At 38.9% G+C, this 21,199-nt stretch overlaps 1 protein-coding gene across 1 annotated transcript; it reads left to right on the top strand.

Moving 5' to 3' along the window:
* Window positions 1-1,397: 1,397 nt before the first annotated feature.
* On the top strand, window positions 1,398-14,631 carry hspa4a (heat shock protein 4a). The gene is made up of 19 exons (XM_080866724.1): window positions 1,398-1,721; window positions 3,755-3,812; window positions 3,929-4,069; window positions 4,904-5,026; window positions 6,923-7,022; window positions 7,338-7,471; window positions 7,767-8,011; window positions 8,174-8,250; window positions 8,491-8,642; window positions 8,927-9,033; window positions 9,612-9,745; window positions 9,849-10,030; window positions 10,481-10,564; window positions 11,560-11,718; window positions 12,215-12,340; window positions 12,491-12,598; window positions 12,721-12,840; window positions 12,967-13,128; window positions 13,570-14,631. Exons 1-19 carry the CDS (start codon window positions 1,615-1,617, stop codon window positions 13,780-13,782), a joined length of 2,532 nt encoding a protein of 843 aa, XP_080722850.1. The 5' UTR covers window positions 1,398-1,614; the 3' UTR covers window positions 13,783-14,631.
* Window positions 14,632-21,199: the final 6,568 nt, after the last annotated feature.

Raw genomic sequence — 21,199 nt, 5'->3', positions numbered from 1 at the left:
TGTTTGACGAAATGGTCTGAGTGAGTGTCAAGAAGCCATTCTTAAGAATGGGAAACAGCCCGAGGTATGCTAAATTAGAAAAAAAAAAAAAGTGGTTTGAAAATCAGTGTAATTTGAAATTTGTGAGTCGAATCATCATCAGTTTGTGCAGAAGAGGTCAGGAGAGACGTACAACTGTGAGTGTCTGCAGAATCTGTAAAACAAAATGCAGATATGAATCCCCTCCATCATGTAAATCTCATGGTGTTGGAGTTCTTGTTAAAACTGATAAATTATGACTGCAGAAAAGCACAGTCAGAGTTTGATCCTCCGTGCAATACAGTCTGGAAAGCATGACAGTGATACCAAACGCACTGCCAATACAGCAAAAGCATTATCCAAATATGTGTACAAACTCACAAACTCAGTTTTTTCTTGTATTTCCATTTGGTTTGAACATGTTTCAATATCTTGGTGCATTGATTTCCTATGTTTCAAATAAAATATAAATGAATTAGAGTTTAGTGCAGTACTGTGATACATGTGATTCATTTATACTACATTAAAGGAAAAAATGTGCCTCACATAATAATGTTTCGTTTACAATCAGCATATAATGGCATATAAACATTCTGTTTATCATATTTCTCCCCAGCTTCTTATTTCCACTTTCTGTGGAAACAGTTACTGAGGTTAAGCATTCAGTTATCTGTCACCAACACAGTGCACACTTTCAGCAGTCAAGTGTCACCACACCCACCTGCATTTACGATTTGTCAGAGCTGCGTTTACATGTCATCAGCTCTCTTCTCTGTTTCATAGATTCTTAAATAAATGACATTTTGTTTTTGCAAACCAAACCAAAAAAGTGTTATGTCAGCTACTATTTTATACTAATTATTTATAATGATTGGTAATTTTATATCATGAAAATTACTAAGGAGAACGTATTTAAAAACTAATCTTTTTCAGTAACAACGACTTTAAAAATTGCTATGCTTTAGTTGTTTATAATTAATTTGTTTAATGTTATTATATTTTTTTATTTTCCCCATGACTTTGCTCTGAGCTGGGTCATTTACATTTTTTTTTATTTCTAATAAAATAAAAACAAAAAAAAAAACCAAAACAAAAGGGGACAAAAATGACTTCATCACTTTTTGCATCACAGTCTATTTTTGTTTCCCCACCCTGATTCGATTCCAGAATTCATCAAGCTAGTCATTTGTTGATTTCACTTACTGTAAACCTTAAACTTGGAGTTTTTTTTTATTATTTATTATTAAATAAGAAGAAATTTATGGAGCTTTCTCCCTACACCTCGACTGTTGGAGAACTGTCTTTCACGTGGATATGGAAAAGTCCAGAGAGCGCTAGAACCCTGTAAATCTCGCGATGTCTGCGGGCGAGACGGTAAAGCAGACCTTGCCGCTGCAGCCTGCCAACACACATCAGAGACACCGGCAACAATCAGCGGTGTGGATTATGAGTAGAAGTATTTAAGACAGAGCAGCTTAACAACTTCACTTGACTGGAGCATCTTTTTTATGTTTTAAAATCTAGTTACAGGTTTATTTTCTTTACAGAAATCATACTGTATACAAAGATAAACCTAGGAGACACATATCGCTCAAGATGTCAGTGGTGGGATTTGACTTGGGCTTTCAAAGCTGCTATGTAGCTGTAGCCCGAGCTGGAGGAATCGAGACAATCGCCAATGAGTACAGCGACAGATGTACACCGTAAGTACCAAGTAAAATCTTATTATAGTTTGTGAAGGATAGCTACACAGGACAGGTTTTCATTTATAAGTGTTGTCTCACCTGTGTCACTGTAATACACGTGAACGCAACTTCTCTGCTTTCAGCGACCATTTGTGCTCATTGCTGGGAAATTGAACTGCTTTTCCGTGTAAGTTAGTGATACATTTCTCAGCCTGTCTATGGTGAGCATGGAACCATCTAGAAATTAACTCATAAGGCTCACACCGCCTTCCAAGACCGATTATGAAGCTAAGCAAGTTAGCTGAGCTCATAGTTTTATTAACGGTAATGACAGTTTGGAGAATTGGTGTGGCTTCGCCGGTTAAAACACGACCGGGCGGTGTTTGCCACCTGTCGTTTTTAAGTAGTTGTGCTTGTCTTCAAGGCGTAAACTCCGACCAACCGGTGTGCCCCGTGTGGCAAATTGTACGCCTTGCGTTATGCTCTGTACGATGACGACAGCGGCCAATCTCTTGTTGGAATATTCTAGCAAATTTTTATGTCTTTTAGCCTTTCATGTTTTAAACGGTGTAAGGTTATATAGTATTTATTATTATGCAAAAGTATTATTGAAAAACATATTGTTATCAGAAAGGTTTTTTAATATTGTTTGAATTCTGCTTATTTGGGTTCATGGCGCATTTTGTAATTCCATTAGTTAGATTTCAGTCATCGTGACTAATTTTTAAAGTCTTTACAGTATTTTCTCTTTTGTAAGAGTTCAACGTTAATATAAAGCACACAAGCGTTATTGAATGTTATACACTGTCACTGGTTTTGAATGATTAACTGGTATATTTATAGATGTATCATTACAATTTAGAATTCCCTCCCAAAGAGTATTAATAAAATGAAATAAGACCAGTTATTATATTGTAATTTATTTATAACGTTTGTATTAAACAGGGAAAGAAAAAGATAAGCATTAACGCCCAATTTATGCTTAGATGTGCACCTACTAGTCAGAAAGTCAGAAAAATTTAATATAATATATATAAAATGGGTTTTATGTCATGGTTATATGAAATATGTATACATCATTAAGTTGCTGAAGATACTTTATTGTGAATCAACCTGGACTTTTTAAAAATTATTTAATTTTATTCAAATTTACAAGGCAAACATGTGTCAGAGAAGTAGATCACGTATAAGATAATTTGGTGAATAGAAAGATTATACATAACAGTTTCTTGGTGTGTATATATATATATATATATATATATATATATATATATATATATATATATATATATATATATATATATATATATTATACGACAAATTCACATTCAGAATTTAAACACAGAATTTCATGTTGAATATTCGTAACACACTTTGTTCTGTAAAGGCTTATACTTACTGAGTAAAAAGAAAACAAATACTTTCCTGGTAACTTGCACAACGTTTTGTCTGTTGCTCACATAAATATGTTGCATTAAATTTTGAAAAATTATGAATATTGGACATTTTTTGACAAATATTGAACTGTTTTTGTGAACTTACTCTCTACTACATCATAAACATCACAAACACCACTGTAAAAAGTCCTTTGAGTGCTCAAATAGAATAGAAAAGCACTTTATAACAGCCAGTCTATTTACCATACAACTTCCTGTCCTGTTCTTGATTGAAGATCAGCATCCGCTGAGTGACTCTCCTCAGAGACTTGTATTGTTGACATCACCACACTCCAGTTGTGTGTTCATAGCAACGCTTACTCTGTGTCATCAGCATCTGTGTTTGATAGAGATGGTGATGAGAGGCAAGCCCTGTGTGATTTAAGTGGACTTACCACACCACTTCAGCCTGTGTTTATATAGTACAGACAACTCAAAACTTAAACAAGCCAGTCTGGAGCCTCAGTCCAGGTTTCAACAAGGATTATTTAGAAAAGTGCTGAGATCAACTAGTTAAAAATTGTGACCAGTGTAGATTGGTCACTGAACTATCATGTGAAGCTCTGCTAGTTGTGTCATTAATGTAGCTTAACATTTTGACTCGTGTGTGTCCAGGTCTTTTGTATCGTTTGGACCCCGAAATCGTTCGATAGGAGCTGCTGCAAAGAGCCAGGTAAAAATTAATTCACCGATACGGTCATATTTATGAGAATTATTTACAATTAAATGTAAAAAGTGGTTAATACTTGGCTTTGTTTCCTCCTGTTTTGTCTTTCTTTTTTTATTCAGGTGGTGACCAACTATAAGAACACAGTGCAGAGCTTCAAGCGATTACATGGCAGAGCGTTCACAGATCCTTACATCCAGTTGGCCAAGTCTAACTTGGTGTACGAGCTGGCACCGATGCCCTCTGGGGCCACCGGTATAAAAGTAAGACTGTATTTTCTAACCAGGTTTCTGCCCTCAGCTTAGCTGATGGGAAATAATTAATCAAAAGAAAAAAAAGACCATTAAAAGAAAATTAACCGAGAGACCGCACAGTAGATACAACAGCTTATTTCTGACTATGTTGCATCCTCCACTCACTACATGCTGTGCTCTAAGAAGTGCGTCATGTAATACTTTTTGCTCTGATTCATAGCATTCCTACTTCATCTTCCCATTTAATCCTAAAAACACTTTCAGTATGTTGTACTTATTTCTGCAGGGATTTTGTCTCTTGGAATATTATCCTATGGGCAAAATGATAATTGTGTTGGTGATATGAACCGTACGCTTTGCTGACTGCCTAAATGTGAAAAATGTACACATTTCTGGCACTAACAGATGATGACTGTGAGACTCCAGAAATACCCAAAGTTATTGCAAGTGCATAAATGACAATGCTTCGCTTGGCACACTGCAAAGGCACAGAGCGGCATGTTGTAGAGTCCCCGTGGAGATGATTAATGTCAGTCCTCAGGATAAATAAGAGCACAAGAAATATCAAATCAAATCAAAATACATAAACCTGGTTTTGCCTGTTAAACCACAAGGCTTTGCAATCGGCATCTTTTCCATATTTTATCACATATGCATATTTTTGTCATCTTAAAAAAACCCTAAATGAAACTGAGATAGCCATTTAAATAATTAATGAGTTTTCTTATTAATGGAAATATTAACATAAAATGTCTTGTGTACACTGCAGCAAACATCTTACTCTACTGGACAGCTGTATGATTTGTCCTGACAGTAATCTTTTACCTCATTACCAATTTCTAGGTGATGTACATGGAAGAAGAGAGGATATTCAGCACTGAGCAAGTAACTGGCATGCTGCTGACCAAACTGAAGGAGACTGCTGAAAGTGCACTCAAGAAACCAGTAGTAGATTGCGTCATCTCGGTAAGCATTAGTTGCATCCTGGCTCAGGGATTTTAACCAGCTGCTTATAGCCCTCCTTTTCCATCATGTAAACTGCATCCACCGATTGCTCGTCCTGTCACACTGAGTGCAGCCAGCGCGCCTGGTTGATTCACGTGTTTACATTTGGGTTGCACATTACCAGCTCCTTCGTAGCTTTGGTGATGATGACTTCTTCCTCAAGTACCTTTTGCAGGACCAGTTTTCTTGCATATTTCGCAAAGTATTGTGGTGTGTCAGAGGGTGTTGAAGTCGCCTCCTTTTTAGGTACTAAATCATCATTCAACCTGCCAACACGGACGATGATGCAATTCTACACTGCAATCATCGAGTCCATCCTCACCTCCTCCATCACCGTGTGGTACGCTGGAGCCACTATCAGGGACAAACAGAGACTGCAGCGTGTTGTGCGCTCTGCTGAGAAGGTGATTGGCTGCAGACTCCCATCTCTGCAGGACCTGTACACCTCCAGGACACTGCGGCGTGCAGCCCGGATCTCAGCTGACCCTTCTCACCCTGGACACAGTCTGTTTGACCTGCTCCCCTCAGGCAGGAGGCTCCGGTCCATTCGCACCAGAACCTCTCGCCACAAGAACAGTTTCTTCCCCTCTGCTGTTGGACACATGAACAATAACCACATGACTGTCCCCGCCACTAACACATGACCCTACGCTGTGTCACTGCATCATTTCATGTCTGGCACTGATCACCACCTGCACTCATGTATATATCTTTCTACGTAGCACTCATAATTCTTATTCTCATGTATATATCTCATGTATATCTCATGCACATATCTTTCTTTCTACATAGCACTTTAATTCTTATTGTCTGCACTGAAGCACCGCAGCAATTTCCTAATGTTGTAAACCTCAACATCTGGCAATAAACCCATTCTGATTCTGATTCTGATTCTGATTAGAGGCTGACACGGTGCTTTTACTGTCAGACTTTCCTGGGCTTGTCTCATTGTTGTCTGCACTAGAGGACCTAAACACATGGCGTTGCTACAGCAATGATTTCCTGTATAATACTTTTGTATCATGTTAAAACTTCCAGATTTTGGATGATATAATGTGGCACAACCCTACTTAAGCTCTATGAGACGTGTTAAATAGGATTGGATAGGTCTTTTATTAATCCACCTGGTTATCCTGGTCTCAATAGATGGTTTTTCAGGCTTAGGTTTGTAACAACAGATCTTATGGAGGTAGCTTTAAATGTCTTAGGAGTTGTTTGTTTATTTGGTGAAAGTGACGTTGCATGATGAATCTTTAAGTTGCCATAAAGTGACTTTGTGTACTGTACCTGAATAGAACACTGCATTAGATTTACATCCTGTCATTTGACAGCCAGCGATTAATGTCATCCTGTTGAATTTTCTACCAGCTCAGGTAAAATATGCAGGCTGACAGCTGCCTGCAAGGTGTAGAAATGCTTTGCCACCTGCTCTTGTCACATTTTGAGCCCTGAGCACTTCAGCACACGTCTTGTCTGAAAGCTTTATTTCGTCTCTTGTACCTCGAAGCTGAAGAGTGGGAAGCGTGTGTTTCTTTAGCACAGAATAAGGATCTGTTACGTAATGTTACAGAGCTCACACTTTGAGGCCCTTGCTTTCACTGGGCCTAAACTTAAGGTTTACATCAGCTCTGGAGATGGATGACATGTTATTAGTACTGTTGCCAATAGCTAAATTTAGCCTGTGATCTTTTCCACAAGGAGCTGTTTTGTTTTGGCACCCTGAGTAACTAACTTGGTAATTTTATCCAGGGAGGTTATGAATCTTGTGAGATGGGTGATTTATTCCTTTGAGGGGCCCAGATTGATCCTAAATATGGAATAGTGTAATGTAATGTTTTTTTTTTGTTTTCCTCTTAGGTACCAAGCTATTTTACTGATGCAGAGAGACGGTCAGTCATGGACGCAGCTCAGATCGCTGGCCTCAACTGTTTACGACTGATGAACGAGACTACTGCAGGTTCATGGAAACATCTAGATCATCTTTAAGTCTGCTGTGTTGTTGTTGAGCCTTTAATCTCATACTACTCAGAAACACGTTGAAAATGGTTATTGCATTAGCTTATAACTTAACCATGAGATACAGTGAAATAGATGCACAGCATTAAACCTGCCCTACATTTTATTTATATACATTTGCAGCATTGCAGTAACAATTGCATTAGTTCGAGCAGATTTAGTTTAGCATAGTGCAGCTGGAATTTGGAGTACTAATTAGTTCCTGGATGCAGCGGTGAGCAGAAAATAACCTGAAGCTTCTGTCTGATTGCTGCAGTGACTCTGGCATATGGAATCTACAAGCAGGACCTGCCAGCTCCAGAAGAGAAGCCCAGAATAGTGGTGTTTGTGGACCTGGGCCACTCTGGTTACCAGGTGTCAGTTTGTGCCTTCAATAAGGGAAAGCTCAAGGTGAGTGATGGATAAATACTGAAAGTGCTCATGTGAGTTAGCAAGTTTACTAAAGTGGATTCTGTTTAAATCTTATATTTACGATATTCTGATGTCAATAAACAGGCCTGACTATTAAATAAATGTAAAAAAAAAAATACAGCATTTACGGTCAGTGGTGAACACTTCTGACTATCAGTGATGTTGGTGTTCTGGGTTATGCTGTTGAAAAATAAGGAGGGATCAAAAATCGTCAGAGGCAAAACCTAAACTTGCTTCTACCTACTACTAATATATTTACCTTCTCTACTGTTAGATCCTGGCCACTGCGTTTGACTCAGACCTTGGTGGCAAGGACTTTGACGATATCCTTGTCAACCACTTCTGCGAGGAGTTTGGAACTAAGTACAAGCTGGATGTGAGGTCCAAGCCCCGTGCACTTGTGCGGCTCTACCAGGAGTGCGAGAAGCTCAAGAAGCTGATGAGTGCCAACTCCTCTGACCTCCCTCTCAACATTGAGTGCTTCATGAATGATATTGATGTTTCCAGTAAACTAAACAGGTAAGAAGTAAAGTTAAATTAAATAAGAGAATAAGATCAGCATATAGCATGTAGCCACAAGTATTTTAAAAAGGGAATAGTGTTGTTTCTTAAATTAATGGAGTTTTCCATAGTGTGCATGTTGGCTGCACCTATTAATAATTTATGATCATGTGTCCCCAGAGGCCAGTTTGAGGAGATGTGTTCGGGGCTGCTGGCCAAAGTCGAGGGTCCCCTGCGCAGCGTCATGGAACAAGCCAGTGAGTACATGAGACTGTAATAGCAGCTGGACTATCCCTGTAGGCACGTGCACGCTCACACATTCAGTCATGTGCTTTGCTGTGGTAGCCCTTCCCCCTGGACAATAGCAGCACGTTAGCCTTCCTTTAATCATTACTTTTCAACTTTAAAAATAAAATGAAACAAATATGAAACGTATTACTTTGTAAACCTAAATAACCTGCTTTGTTTCGTGATTGTCGCTTGTTTTTTGTATCCAGAGCTGAAAAAGGAGGATATATATGCAGTTGAGATCGTGGGTGGCGCCACCAGAATCCCTGCCATCAAAGAGCGGATCAGCAAATTCTTCGGCAAAGAGCTGAGCACCACCCTAAATGCAGACGAGGCCGTGGCCAGGGGCTGTGCTCTGCAGGTACAGCATGCCTGTCACATGGCAAACACTTTGATCCCCACAGTGACTCAGGCAGCAGACTCACACAGTAACAGCTGTGTTATACCAGGAGGGAGACCTATGAGAGGATCGCTGAAGGCTGTGATCTGTGAAAGATTTGGAGACAGTTTAAAAAAACAAAACAAAAAAGATTCACAAATACTGATACTGAATACTGAATACTATTTTTGGCCTGAAAATGAAGAACACAAAAGTTTAACCTTAAAATTCTGGTTTTTGTTGTTGTTGTGTTTTTTTCCCCTCAGTGTGCCATCTTGTCACCAGCTTTCAAAGTGAGAGAGTTCTCAATTACAGATGTTGTCCCTTACTCCATCTCCCTAAAGTGGAATTCAGCTGCAGAGGAAGGACTCAGGTACTCTTTAGGCTTGAATCTAACAGAAAGTAGCACAAACATCCCTTTAATGCAGTTGGTTTAATACTTGAATGTATTGTCCTCCTGTTTACATTGCTCCTATTATATTGAAGGGTAAGCTTAGCCAGAACTCGTACTGTTGACTCCCTTCACGACTTTCTGCCACACCTTGCCCACACCCATGTACCACGCAGATCCAGTATCAAAAATCTTTTCTGGATTCATTCACGTTTTGCTAAATAACATCCAAATCCTGTTTCAAGCCCTAAAACCCTCTCATAAATGATCTTTGAGTTTGATAAAGACTTCAGATGTGTTTTATAAACTGTTGCCAAATAACAGATTGGTGCGTGCTGGTGGGTAGGTGGGTGGGTGGTTGAGTAGGTGGAAACCTTCAGAGGACAAATGGTAGGCTTCGTGTCAGTTCTCTCACCACTTGCGTTGTTGGAATAAAAACTGTAAGCTAGCACAGCTTGTTTCAAACCATCGATGACATGAACAGAAAATTGAGTTTACATTCTGATGTCCTGTCCCTGTATATTTGTCTCAATCACCTGCTCTTTCTGTGTTTTTTGCAGTGATTGTGAGGTTTTCCCAAAGAACCACGCAGCTCCTTTCTCTAAAGTACTGACCTTCTATCGGAAAGAGCCATTCAGCCTTGAAGCCTACTACAACAATCCCAAGGAGCTGCCTTACCCTAAAGCCACTATAGGTACAGCAACTTCATTCAGATTTAGATGCAGTTCTGTGAGTTTCTATTTATTTGTTCATATATGCGCAGGTATTTTCATCAGTGCTAACTTTTAACTCCGCAGGCCAGTTTCTGATCCAGAATGTGGCTCCTCAGGCATCAGGGGAGAGCGCAAAGGTCAAGGTAAAAGTTCGGGTGAACGTTCACGGTGTGTTCAGTGTATCAAGCGCCTCGTTGGTTGAAGTCGTGAAAACTGCTGAAGGAGAGGAGCCAATGGAAACAGACCAGATCGTGAAGGAAGAGGAGGTGTGTATTATGTGCTTTTGCACTGATTGTTAGACACTAATGACATGGAGAGGGTATGTGTATATCAGTAAGGAAGAGACGGGAGAAATGTTTGCTTTCTGTTTGTGTTGCGCCTGAGAAAGCCTTTCAATCAGTAACCTAGTTCCAGCCCCACCCCATTACTGTATTATTTAGGCATCTTGTCTTGACAAGCTTTAGATGGCTTTAATAGCTTTAGCAATGAAGGTTTCTGACTACACTATTGCATACAGACTGATTGCAACTCTTGAACAGGAGTGCACATGACACAAACATTTCCAAAACCTTGACGTGAACATCTGAATAATTGCTGGGGACTGCCATTTTAAAATGGGCTGAACCCAGATTTAATAGATGACACCAGCAACAGAGCAGCACATGTTGTTTTAATTTAATTATATGTATATTCTTTCTTTCGTTACCGTGTGTCAGAGCAAAATGCAAGTGGACCAGGAGGATCAGAAACTCCAGGCTGGAGACAACGGAGACAAGAAAATAGAGACAGAAGAAATGGAGGTAACCTTGTGCTGGGCGATAAGGAAACCCTAATGCCCATACATGCATATATACATACATGTGTACATACATGGGTACATACGTTCATATAGAAGAAAAATTAGATTGTTCTGTATAAGTACTACGCATACAGCAACCCGAAGACTTTAAAATGTAAAAGAAGTTCACTTTCCTCAACAAACCTTGTTCCCCTAAAGACACAATTTACAGTGTTTAACACAAAAATAACCCAAAATAGACTGATACACATGTACATGGATACTTATGGAAGCTTATTTCTGCCACTGGGGAAAAAGTATTTGGCAGAGCTAATGTAAAATTTGATATGTATTACTCCAGCAGTGTCTATTGTGAAATATATGTCTGGCAAGATATGACCATTATTGTAATTTTTAACCATATCGCCCAGCACCAGGTAACCAATACATCCAATACATTTTATTTTCCTCATTATTTTAAGAAACATGATTTGCCACTGACTTTTTTTTTTAATTTAAAACATTCATTTATTTTTTATTTTTTTGAAGCATGCTGTTTAACATAAAAACACACATAAATTTCTCTATTTGTAAAGACTAACTTCTAAAACCATGTCTTAAGCAAACCTCAAATGGCCCTCTGAAGGTCTGAGGTGTCATCACTTTCCAAAAGTGTCGTCATTCCCAGAGCTTAAAACTATAATTGTTCCTCTCACTTACAACGAAAAATGCATCCATACTTTATCATGTGGAATTTTGCTTTTGACATAACAAATAAAAGCCATAGGCTCATGAAGAAATTATAAACTAACAATATAGAAACTTACAGTCAATACAGGCCAGAATTTACCTATCACAAAAAGCACAATAAAATTATACAGATGGTACAATTGTGAAACTGGTGAAACACAAAAGCACGTTTGAAGTTGGAGCTTTTCAAGTACTCAAAAAGGCTGAAGTCAAATACTGCTGATTTGTCTGGTGGGGGAAAAACGTGTTTCATCTCTGCTATTACAGACAACGACAGAGGATGCCAAGCAGCAGGAGAAGAAGAACGACCAGCCTCCTCAGGCCAAGAAGCCCAAAGTAAAGACGAAAACACTGGAGCTGCCCATAGAGAGCAGCTTGGACTGGCAGCTTTCCGGAGAAGAACTAAATTTGTTTGTGGAAAATGAGGTAATGCTGTAAAAATCACAAGGAATGTGTGGTGTGCATGCACAGTGTTGTCTCAAGCAGTAATGCCTAGTGATGCTCACTGGCCCTGGGTTAAGCTGTCCTAGTTACCATTAACATTTAAAGAAGTGTCTCCATAGTGTAGCTGTTTACATGTATTTGTCTAAGCAGCAAAAGATAGAAACGAACATATTAAGCAGCCAACAGTGTGAAAAAGGGAGGAGCTGATTTGGCTTTTATCATTAACAGCCCCTAAAAATGGACAACTCTTGATCATTTGATAATTAATCAGTTAATCAAACCATAATATCACCTTTTTTTCTTTTTCTTTTGACATGTGTAACATCAGGAATATACCTGAAATTGTAAATGTTGTCTTGCTTCATCCTCAGGTGTTTTTTTTTGTATGTTTTTGTTTTGTTTTTGTTTGTTTTGTTTTTTTTGGTGCACACTTAACTAAGTAGTTCAACTAATGTAGACTTTACTGTGACTCCTCCAGGGTAAGATGATCATGCAGGATAAGCTGGAAAAGGAGAGGAATGATGCAAAGAACAACGTGGAGGAGTACGTGTACGACATGAGGGACAAACTTCACGGCATCCTGGAGAAGTTTGTGAATGAAGCAGTGAGTACACACTGGACACGTCATCATACACTGATCGTCTCTGTAACATTTGGATTCTGTTCAATTTAAACTAAGTGTAAACCTTCAGTTCAGATGAAATGCATGCGTTTAATGTTAAACAATGAATCTTCCTCACTGCTTCACATGCAGGATCGCGATTTGTTCTCATTAAAACTGGAGGACACAGAGAACTGGCTGTATGAAGATGGAGAAGACCAACAGAAGCAAGTTTATATCGACAAACTGGCTGAACTCAAGGTAACTACGCACTCATTGTATGACTGGACAGTTTTATGGGAGGAAAAAAAAGACATAAAATGGTTCACTCTACAGATATTTGGAATAACTTTGCGGCCTTACTGACGATGTTGCTTTAACAGAAAATTGGCCAGCCTATCCACGAGAGATACGTGGAAGCTGAGGAGAGGCCGAAAGCGTTTGAGGAGCTTGGGAGACAAATCCAGATGTACATGAAGATAATTGAAGCTTACAAGGCAAAGGTAACCAGGGTTTGTTGTTGAACTCTTTATACAAAGTTTTAAGAACAGCTGTAGGTCAGACATATCACAGACTAAGCTCAAGAATCCCCAGACGTTTGTCAAATTTACTTTTGTGTGCCCCAACAGGACGAGCTCTATGATCATCTGGATGAGCTGGAGGTGACCAGGGTGGACAAGCAGGTAAATGATGCCATGGTCTGGATGAACAGCAAGATGAACCAGCAGAACAATCAAGACCTCACTGTGGACCCAGTGGTCAAAGTTACAGAAATCAAGGCCAAGACTAAGGTAGACATTAAAAGCACACACACACCACTTGCATGCTCTTTAAGAGAGCTTCATTATGGGCTTCCTTAGGGTTTTAAGGGCTCATTGTCTACAATTAGTAGACAGTAATATAAATATGAACATATTAGCAAAGTTTATCCAGTATACTTTTGTAACATCAACTTAAAAAAATCTTAACAGAATAAACATGAATTATTATTATTATTTTACTTTAATGGTGATTAAGATCATTATTCATCATTATCTTTTGTTTTCCTTATACTGACGGCCTAAGAGCATCTGAAGATTTCACAAAAACCCAACGCCAAAAACGACACTCAACAGTCTTGTAGTAGCTGCCAAGCAGTTTGAAGTAATTTGTCATTGTGGTATGAGCTGAAGAATTTAAGTTTAAAAACTGTGATGTCATGTTCTAAGCATGTGTATCTTTTTACTCTTTAGGAGCTTTATGCATCCTGCAACCCAGTGTTGTCTAAACCCAAGCCCAAACCCAAGGTGGAGCCTCCTAATGAGGAGAAGACGGAGAATGGGCCGGTTAACGGACAGGAGGGAACAGAGAGCCAACCGTGCAACCCGGACAAAACGACGCCCGCGGGCACGGAACAGCAGACAAAAACGCCAGAGAAAAATCTCCCTGAAATGGACATTGACTAACTGCTTCCACTGCAGCCCCTGAGTTTTAGTTTCCTCCTGAAACAGAGTTCTGTCCTTCCTCTGAGATTGTTCTTGATGACCGAGTAGCCTCTCTCAAAGACACAGACGACAGCATCTCTAATCAACACTACGCATCAACCAGCCGCCTCAGCATGCCATTTCTCATTTTGTTTGACTACAAAAAATATTGCATAATAGTAATACTGAACGGACTACTTAATGACATAAAGGTTGTGAGCGTGGGATGGAAACTGCTTTCTCTCTGTGCTGCTTTGGTGGGCTGTATTGTTAAAGATGACTTCAGCATTTCCAGAGCAAATGTAAACTATGAATGTCAGATATGAAAAATTTGTAAGCAAAATAGCTGTTCAGGAGAGAATTATACATACGAGATTATTGAAAATGTAAACTACTGCGGTATGTCTGAGTGTAAGTATACATACAGAGGCACTGGTAGTTAACACGGATTGTTCAGAGTTGTACATGACAAAATTGTGTTCCCCCACCACCACCACCACAAACAATTGTAACTTCGGATTATAATGTTATTTCGTTTAAGTGGAAGCAGGGAGTTTTTGTTGAGTTTACTTGTATTGTATGTTTGAACTATATACAACAAGTTACTGTCATGCAGTATTTCTTTGTTGAGCTTTTCTCATTCAAAAGCACTGGTATGTCTGTTGTTCTCTGGTAGCCTTGAATTTTTTGTTTTGGGAGGGGTTTTGTTGTTTTGTTTTGTTTTTTACTTAAAAGTGAATGCTGGTGCAACAAATCACCTTTTTGGGTGCTGCTGTTGTTGCCACGTCACCAAAAAGAAGCAAAAATTTAAAAAAATAAAATGACTTATAGCTGAAAAAGTTGTTTTTTTTGTCTTGAACACTGATAGGTTTGTAGCTTGAACCCATCTGCTGGAACGTTGAAGACAATATAATTACACTGCAAGCAAGACGCAAGTAGGCAAACTTCTTCATGGTACTCGTGCACGGGAGAGAACCAGACAAACGCCGTTCCTTCGCTTGACCCCAGTAGCTCTCGTCCGTCCTCCCGTAACACTGTCCTTTTATTGAGGTTACATGAATATGCATAGGTTCATTAACATACGACGTCTACATACAAACAAAGAGTACCTTGCCTCTGTGTGTGTGTGTGTGTGTGTGTGTGTGTGTGTGTGTGTGTGTGTGTGTGTGTGTTGCTGATCAAAGGGTCAAACATCCTTGGTCAGGAAGAGGGTAGCCTCCCCCTCACCCTAGATGGTTCATCCTAGATAACACGGTGAGGAAGTCCTGCAGTTCATCTAAACAAAGAGCACTTAGACTAGAACAGACGTAGCTACGTTAATCCTACCATAAAACAATAAGACACGGTATGACCTCTCATGCTCCCAAAGTGCTGTCTAATACACACAAAGTTTGCAGACTATCAAGGATCAAAACCTCTACCAATCTACAACTAATTACAAAACTCTAAGCATATATAAGTAAATATTTCTAAGCATAAATGACAATCAACAATACAAATCTAACAAACACAGTAGTAATTGCATATCCTACATCCAGTTTTCAGAAAGAAAATAAGGTTTATTTTAAATGTAGTTTTGCAAACACTCTACAAACATCCTGCAACCTTGCACAATACACTGCTCCAAAAAATTAAACACTTTTTAAGCAGAATATAACCTCAAGCCATTTAAACTTCTTGAATATTGATATGGTCAATTAAGTAGGAGAGCGCTGCTAGCTTTTGACCGACCCGTAGAAGTGGCCGAGGTAGTCCAACTCTACCAGGATGGCACATCAGTTGTCACTGCCAGGTTTGCTGTATATCCTAGAACAGAAGGCCATTCTTAACCAATCAACAGGACCGGTATCCGCTCCGTTGAGCAAGGAAGAACAGGATGAGCAATGCCAGAGCCCTTCAAAGTGACCTCCAGCAGTCCACTGATACAGTCAAAAACATGCTTTGTGAGGAGGGCCTGGCGTCCTCTAGTGGGCCATGCGCTTACTACACCATTATACCACCAGCGGGCTAAAACATTAATACGAGGCAGGATGGATCCATGCTTTCATATTTTTTACACCAAATTTAGGCTGTCTGGACATTCTCCTTTGACCTCTAGTGTTAACAAGGCATTTTCTTACAGAGAACTGCTGTTCATTGGATATTTTTTTTACTTGTTCAGACCTTTCTCTATAAACCCAAGACATGGCTTTGTAGGAAAATCCCAGTAGAACAACAGTTTCTGAAATACTCGTACTGGGAATATTTTAAATCACCTTTCTTCCCCATTATGATGCTCAGTTTGAACTTCAGCAGGTCATCTTGATCATGTCTATATGGCTAAAAGCACTGCATTTCCATGTGATTGGTTGATTAGATATTAGTATCAGCAAGTAAATGAACAGCAGAGGTGGGACCAAGTCATTGTTTTGCAAGTCTCAAGTAAGTCTCAAGTCTTTATCCTCAAGTCTCAAGTCAAGTCTCAAGTAATGTCAGGCAAGTCAGAGTCGAGTCTCAAGTCACTGGTGTAAAAGTCCGAGTCAAGTCACAAGTCTGAAACTTTGAATTTCAAGTCCTTTCGAGTCTTTAAAAAAAAAAAACGAAAAAATAATGTTGCAGTTATGCTAAATGTAAATATTAGACCATGTAATTTTTTAATCTGTGTTTTTCTCAACACATGACAAAATAGTGAAGTTAGAAAATATACACAAATTGTGAAATTGCACCTCTTTAAAATGCAGCTCAATTAAACCTAGCTCCAAGAATAATTTTCACCGACAGTTCTGAGATACGCTGCATGTTATTCTTGGATGCGGTTGTAGGACCGGCTTTAAAATCGCATGACAAAAATATCATACATATTAAAAAAAACTGAATCACCAACGTAGCCTGGAAAACATTTGCTAGTTAGATGAAGTCAGCTATCTCATCTTAGCATATTTATATGCATATTTATAATCATACGGTTCTTGGAGTGAGTGCACACACTCATGAAGTTTAGTAACTTCCGGTCACTGCAACAAGCCCAGGTACAGTTTACCGACGGATGGGTGCAGGACCTTGAAATGCACCGTGTAGAACGAAAGACCATCGTACGTATCATAAGTTTACCAGTCTCACAAATCGTCGTCATAAATACACATTCGTTAACCGTTTATTAATAGGACCTTTGAGCTCAACGGTAATTAATTAGTAGTGGAAATAATTTCTGGTACCCATCACAGAAATGTAGCAGTGACAATAATACTGTATGCTGTAATCGTACTGGGCAATTAGTGATACAAAAAACCTGTTTTATCCTGTGAATAAAAGTATATGTTTTTGTCAGTGTACCATAATAACAGAAGCGAAACGCAATATTGTGTCAGGACAATTCACTATTTATGCACAATAAATAAAGGAGCATAGCGCGACAATTTCTGTTCAGCGCCAGACTTGCTTGTAACCTATATCACTAATTATGTTATGAAAATGACGTATTAAGTACTAAAAAACACTGACCTTCGTGTAAATGCTTGGAGCAGACTAACCTGTGAGCTGGAGTGTTCTGGGACGTTATATTTGATCTTTGAATGGCTGCAATCCAGACCATCCGTCTTGTCTTTGTTACTTCGGAAACATGGCTCGAACAATTTCTCTTCAACGTAATCCGATAACAACCGATCTCTTTACCCGTCGGCTTCCCGTGGCTGTCATGCGACCGGCTATTGCAGTTAATAATACAACAGCTTCTTGACATTTTTGTGTTTCTTTTTATCGCTGTGTGACTGATTTCAATTGAAAGCCTGCGTGCGCTAGTACCGCTTGCCACGAGTTCCCAGAATCCTTTGCGGTTCTACCCGTGAATGACGTCACATTTTCAATCTCTATATAATATGCATGTTAAATTTTATATTTGGGGTAAAATATCAAGTCTTTTCCCTACGGTGGCCCCTAGAGACAAAGCACGTACAAACTCCAAAACACTTACAAAATCCAAAACACGTGCAAAATCCAAAACACATGCAAGCTCCAAAACACTTACAAAATAAAAAACACATGCAAAAGACAAAACACGTACAAAATACAAAACACGTGCAAACTCCAAAACACGTACAAAATCCAAAACACATGCAAAATACAAAACACATACAAAATACAAAACACGTGCAAACTCCAAAACACGTACAAAATCCAAAACACATGCAAAATACAAAACACGTACAAAATACAAAACACATGCAAACTCCAAAGCACTTACAAAATCCAAAACACGTGCAAACTCCAAAACACGTACAAAATCCAAAACACATGCAAAATACAAAACACGTACAAAATACAAAACACGTACAAAATACAAAACACATGCAAAAGACAAAACACGTACAAAATCCAAAACACATGCAAACTCCAAAGCACTTACAAAATCCAAAACACGTGCAAACTCCAAAACACGTACAAAATCCAAAACACATGCAAAATACAAAACACGTACAAAATACAAAACACATGCAAAATACAAAACACAACGGAAGTGCTCCAGGACGCTAGGGGCAGTGTTGAGCTTTTGTTACCTAGTAACTACACAAGCCAGGAAGTACCAATGACCGGATTTGGGGTCTGCAGCCTTAAAGGCCGCATTTTAAGGCCGATTATGTCACAGCGACACGACAAAGACTGTCCCAATTCAAAGGCTGCTCGAAATGCGGCCCTCAAATGCGTCCTTAATTTCCCTGAATTTTAAGGATGGGTCTGTGTAGCCTTCATGGCCCAACATATCCCAGACTTCATAGCGCGGCGGTGGTTTGGATAATTTTGCCGAAAAAAAACGGCGGAAGCGGAGCGGACGAAGAGTAAACTTCCAGAAGTAAGTACTGAATATTATGTCACTTATTTATGCGCAAATGTTTTTATAATGAAGAACATTAAAACATTACTGTTGGCAACATGTCGGGAAAGTTATGTGACATTAGCGACGTTTGTACTAACTTGGTTTTAAAGCCTTCACTTCAAAATATTCGCCGTTCAATAGCTGACTTTAATCTTACAGAGAATGTGATGATTTTATGCGTAATTAAAGTCAGTCATGTCAGTCAGCTGACGGTTCACTCCTTAAGCTGAAAGAAAGATGCTTTAATCACAGGAGTCACACATGTGTCCACTGTACCATCTGGGAACTCTTCTTGTTTAGCACTCGTAATGACACAAACACTAAATCCTCCTTCTCTGGTGCTGTTTTGTAGCAGTGTGTACACCTGAGACTGTCACCTGTCTGTCTGTCCTGCACTCTCTCTGTTTCTTTCTCTCTGATTGTGGAATAAAAGTATGAACATGTATTTATAAGTCACACTTGTGTTTGAATCCTGCAGCTTATCACACATTTGATTTCTATGTGTGACACCTGCAAGTGTCCAGAGTGAGGACAGACTGAGGGACCCACTGCATTACATCATCTGTGAGGCTTTGCACCCCTGATGATCCACCAGGACAATCTCAGCAGTATGTGAGGAAGAGGAGGAGGAAGAGCCAGCAGCAGCTGACAGATGGAGAGAATAGACAGACTGTTCCCTGTTTGTGAAGGACTGCTAGAAACGTTTAAAATAACTAATTGTCTGTCCTGAATCAGTCTTATTAGGTAATGTTCAAATAATTTTATCATTCCAGTGTTTCCAGTGTGGGAGAAAGTACTCAGGGCCTTCAAGTTACGCACTATGAAAGGCAGCAACAAGTTTAATGTTCAGAAACCTAAAGTCTGTATCAGCAGCAGAATGGAACTAAAAATAAATGTTTGTTTCAGTTCTATGAAGCTTTGAGTATTTTGGATCAGTAGCACTGCTGTGTTTGTTGCATCATATTGCTGTAATTGTTTATATGCTTTATATATTCTGAGGTAAGTTGATCTATAGTGTTACATCATATTCTATAAGGATGTTATGTGTTTGTATACTTTCTGCCCAGTTTGACCCATTTAGCAGACGTCAGCCTGTTTAAAGCTCTGATATCTATTCTGTATGACTTAAAGCAGTTATGACATGGTCTGATTTTCTCACCCAATAAAGGAATATTTAATACATCAGTCTACTCTTCATTTTATCAGAAACATATATATACTATTATATATTGTACATATATTTATTAGTTTCAGATGTAGCCATTCTTGTTTTTTGCTTGTTTACATTATTGTATTTTGCACAACTCTGTTGCTTGTGAAGCTCGCACACAAGAATTTCACTCACATGTGCTGTACCAATGTACCTGCACATGTGATGTGACAATAAAAGTGATTTGATTTGAAACAGCTCACAGCTTGTACATTTTCTTTTTACACATGTATGTAAGCATTTGAGCCAAATTTAGTAATGCCAACATACTGAAGGAACAACATTTGTCTCTTATATATGATACACCTATATATGCACTGTCAATATACATTTTGAACCAGCTGCAGATGTCAGAGTAACAACTGACTGACCCCCACATAAAGTGCGTTACAGTAGTCCACAGGGGAAGAAATAAAAGCATGGATCACGGTTTCAAAGTGCTGCCTAGAAAGAAACGATTTCACTCTTGCCAGTCGCCTTAAATGATAAAAATGGACTGGTCCAACTTAAAACCAAGGGCAGTAACAACAGGTTTAAAATAAACCTCCAGGGGTTCCAAATGAAAAGAAGAGGACTCACAGGGGCCACTGGGTCCAAACACCAACAAATCTGTTTTCTTTTCATTCAAATTTAAAAAGTTTAGAGCCAACCAAGCTTTAATGTCGGCTTCAGTGGCAAATAAATTTGGCAGTCATTCCTATATACTTGTCTTTGAGTGAAGATTTAAGGTGGTAAGACATGTAAATAACTGCAACTTGAATCTGTACTGAAGCTCAGTATTTGACAAAGAGTTCATGTTCACTGCTGTAATACCTAATAATGACTAATATAATAACCATAATATTGGCCATATTATATTTACATTACCAAAGTGATATGACTTTAGTCTCATGAACAACATTAGCTAATTGTTATTTACTAGCTAATCTTAAATGACTGTTCAGTACAGAAATGAAGCCCAAAAATCATGTTTTACTGTCCTGTGGTCTCAGCCTCAGATACTTATCAAATCACACAAAGCTCTTGTAGAAACAAACAAACAAATGAAAAAAAAATGTTCTCCTTCATTTCTGTCAAAAAAAGTTGTATGACACGTTTCCAGCTGTTAGTATCATAGTTGCTAGGCAACCTGGGAAGCGCAACGGAGACTAGAGCCCATGTGTTTGCAACAAACTTGCCGTTTATTTTACAAATCGAGCTCAACACTGCCCCTAGCGTCCTGGAGCACTTCCGTTGTGATTTGGAGTTTGCATGTGTTTTGAATTTTGTACGTGTTTTGGATTTTGCACGTGTTTTGGATTTTGCACGTGTTTTGGATTTTGCATGTGTTTTGGATTTTG

The sequence above is a fragment of the Rhamphochromis sp. 'chilingali' genome (genome assembly GCF_963969265.1).
Source record: "Rhamphochromis sp. 'chilingali' genome assembly, chromosome: 19".
Classification (NCBI taxonomy): domain Eukaryota; kingdom Metazoa; phylum Chordata; class Actinopteri; order Cichliformes; family Cichlidae; genus Rhamphochromis; species Rhamphochromis sp. 'chilingali'.
This window is presented reverse-complemented; position numbering and strand designations above follow the sequence as displayed.

Bases quoted from the DNA above. Each gene is read 5' to 3' on its own strand.
- hspa4a (XM_080866724.1), top strand. From the start codon at position 1,615: ATGTCAGTGGTGGGATTTGACTTGGGCTTTCAAAGCTGCTATGTAGCT. The intron at 9,746-9,848 runs GTACAGCAACTT...TTAACTCCGCAG, and splicing joins TTACCCTAAAGCCACTATAG to GCCAGTTTCTGATCCAGAAT. The intron at 12,599-12,720 runs GTAACTACGCAC...TTGCTTTAACAG, and splicing joins ACAAACTGGCTGAACTCAAG to AAAATTGGCCAGCCTATCCA.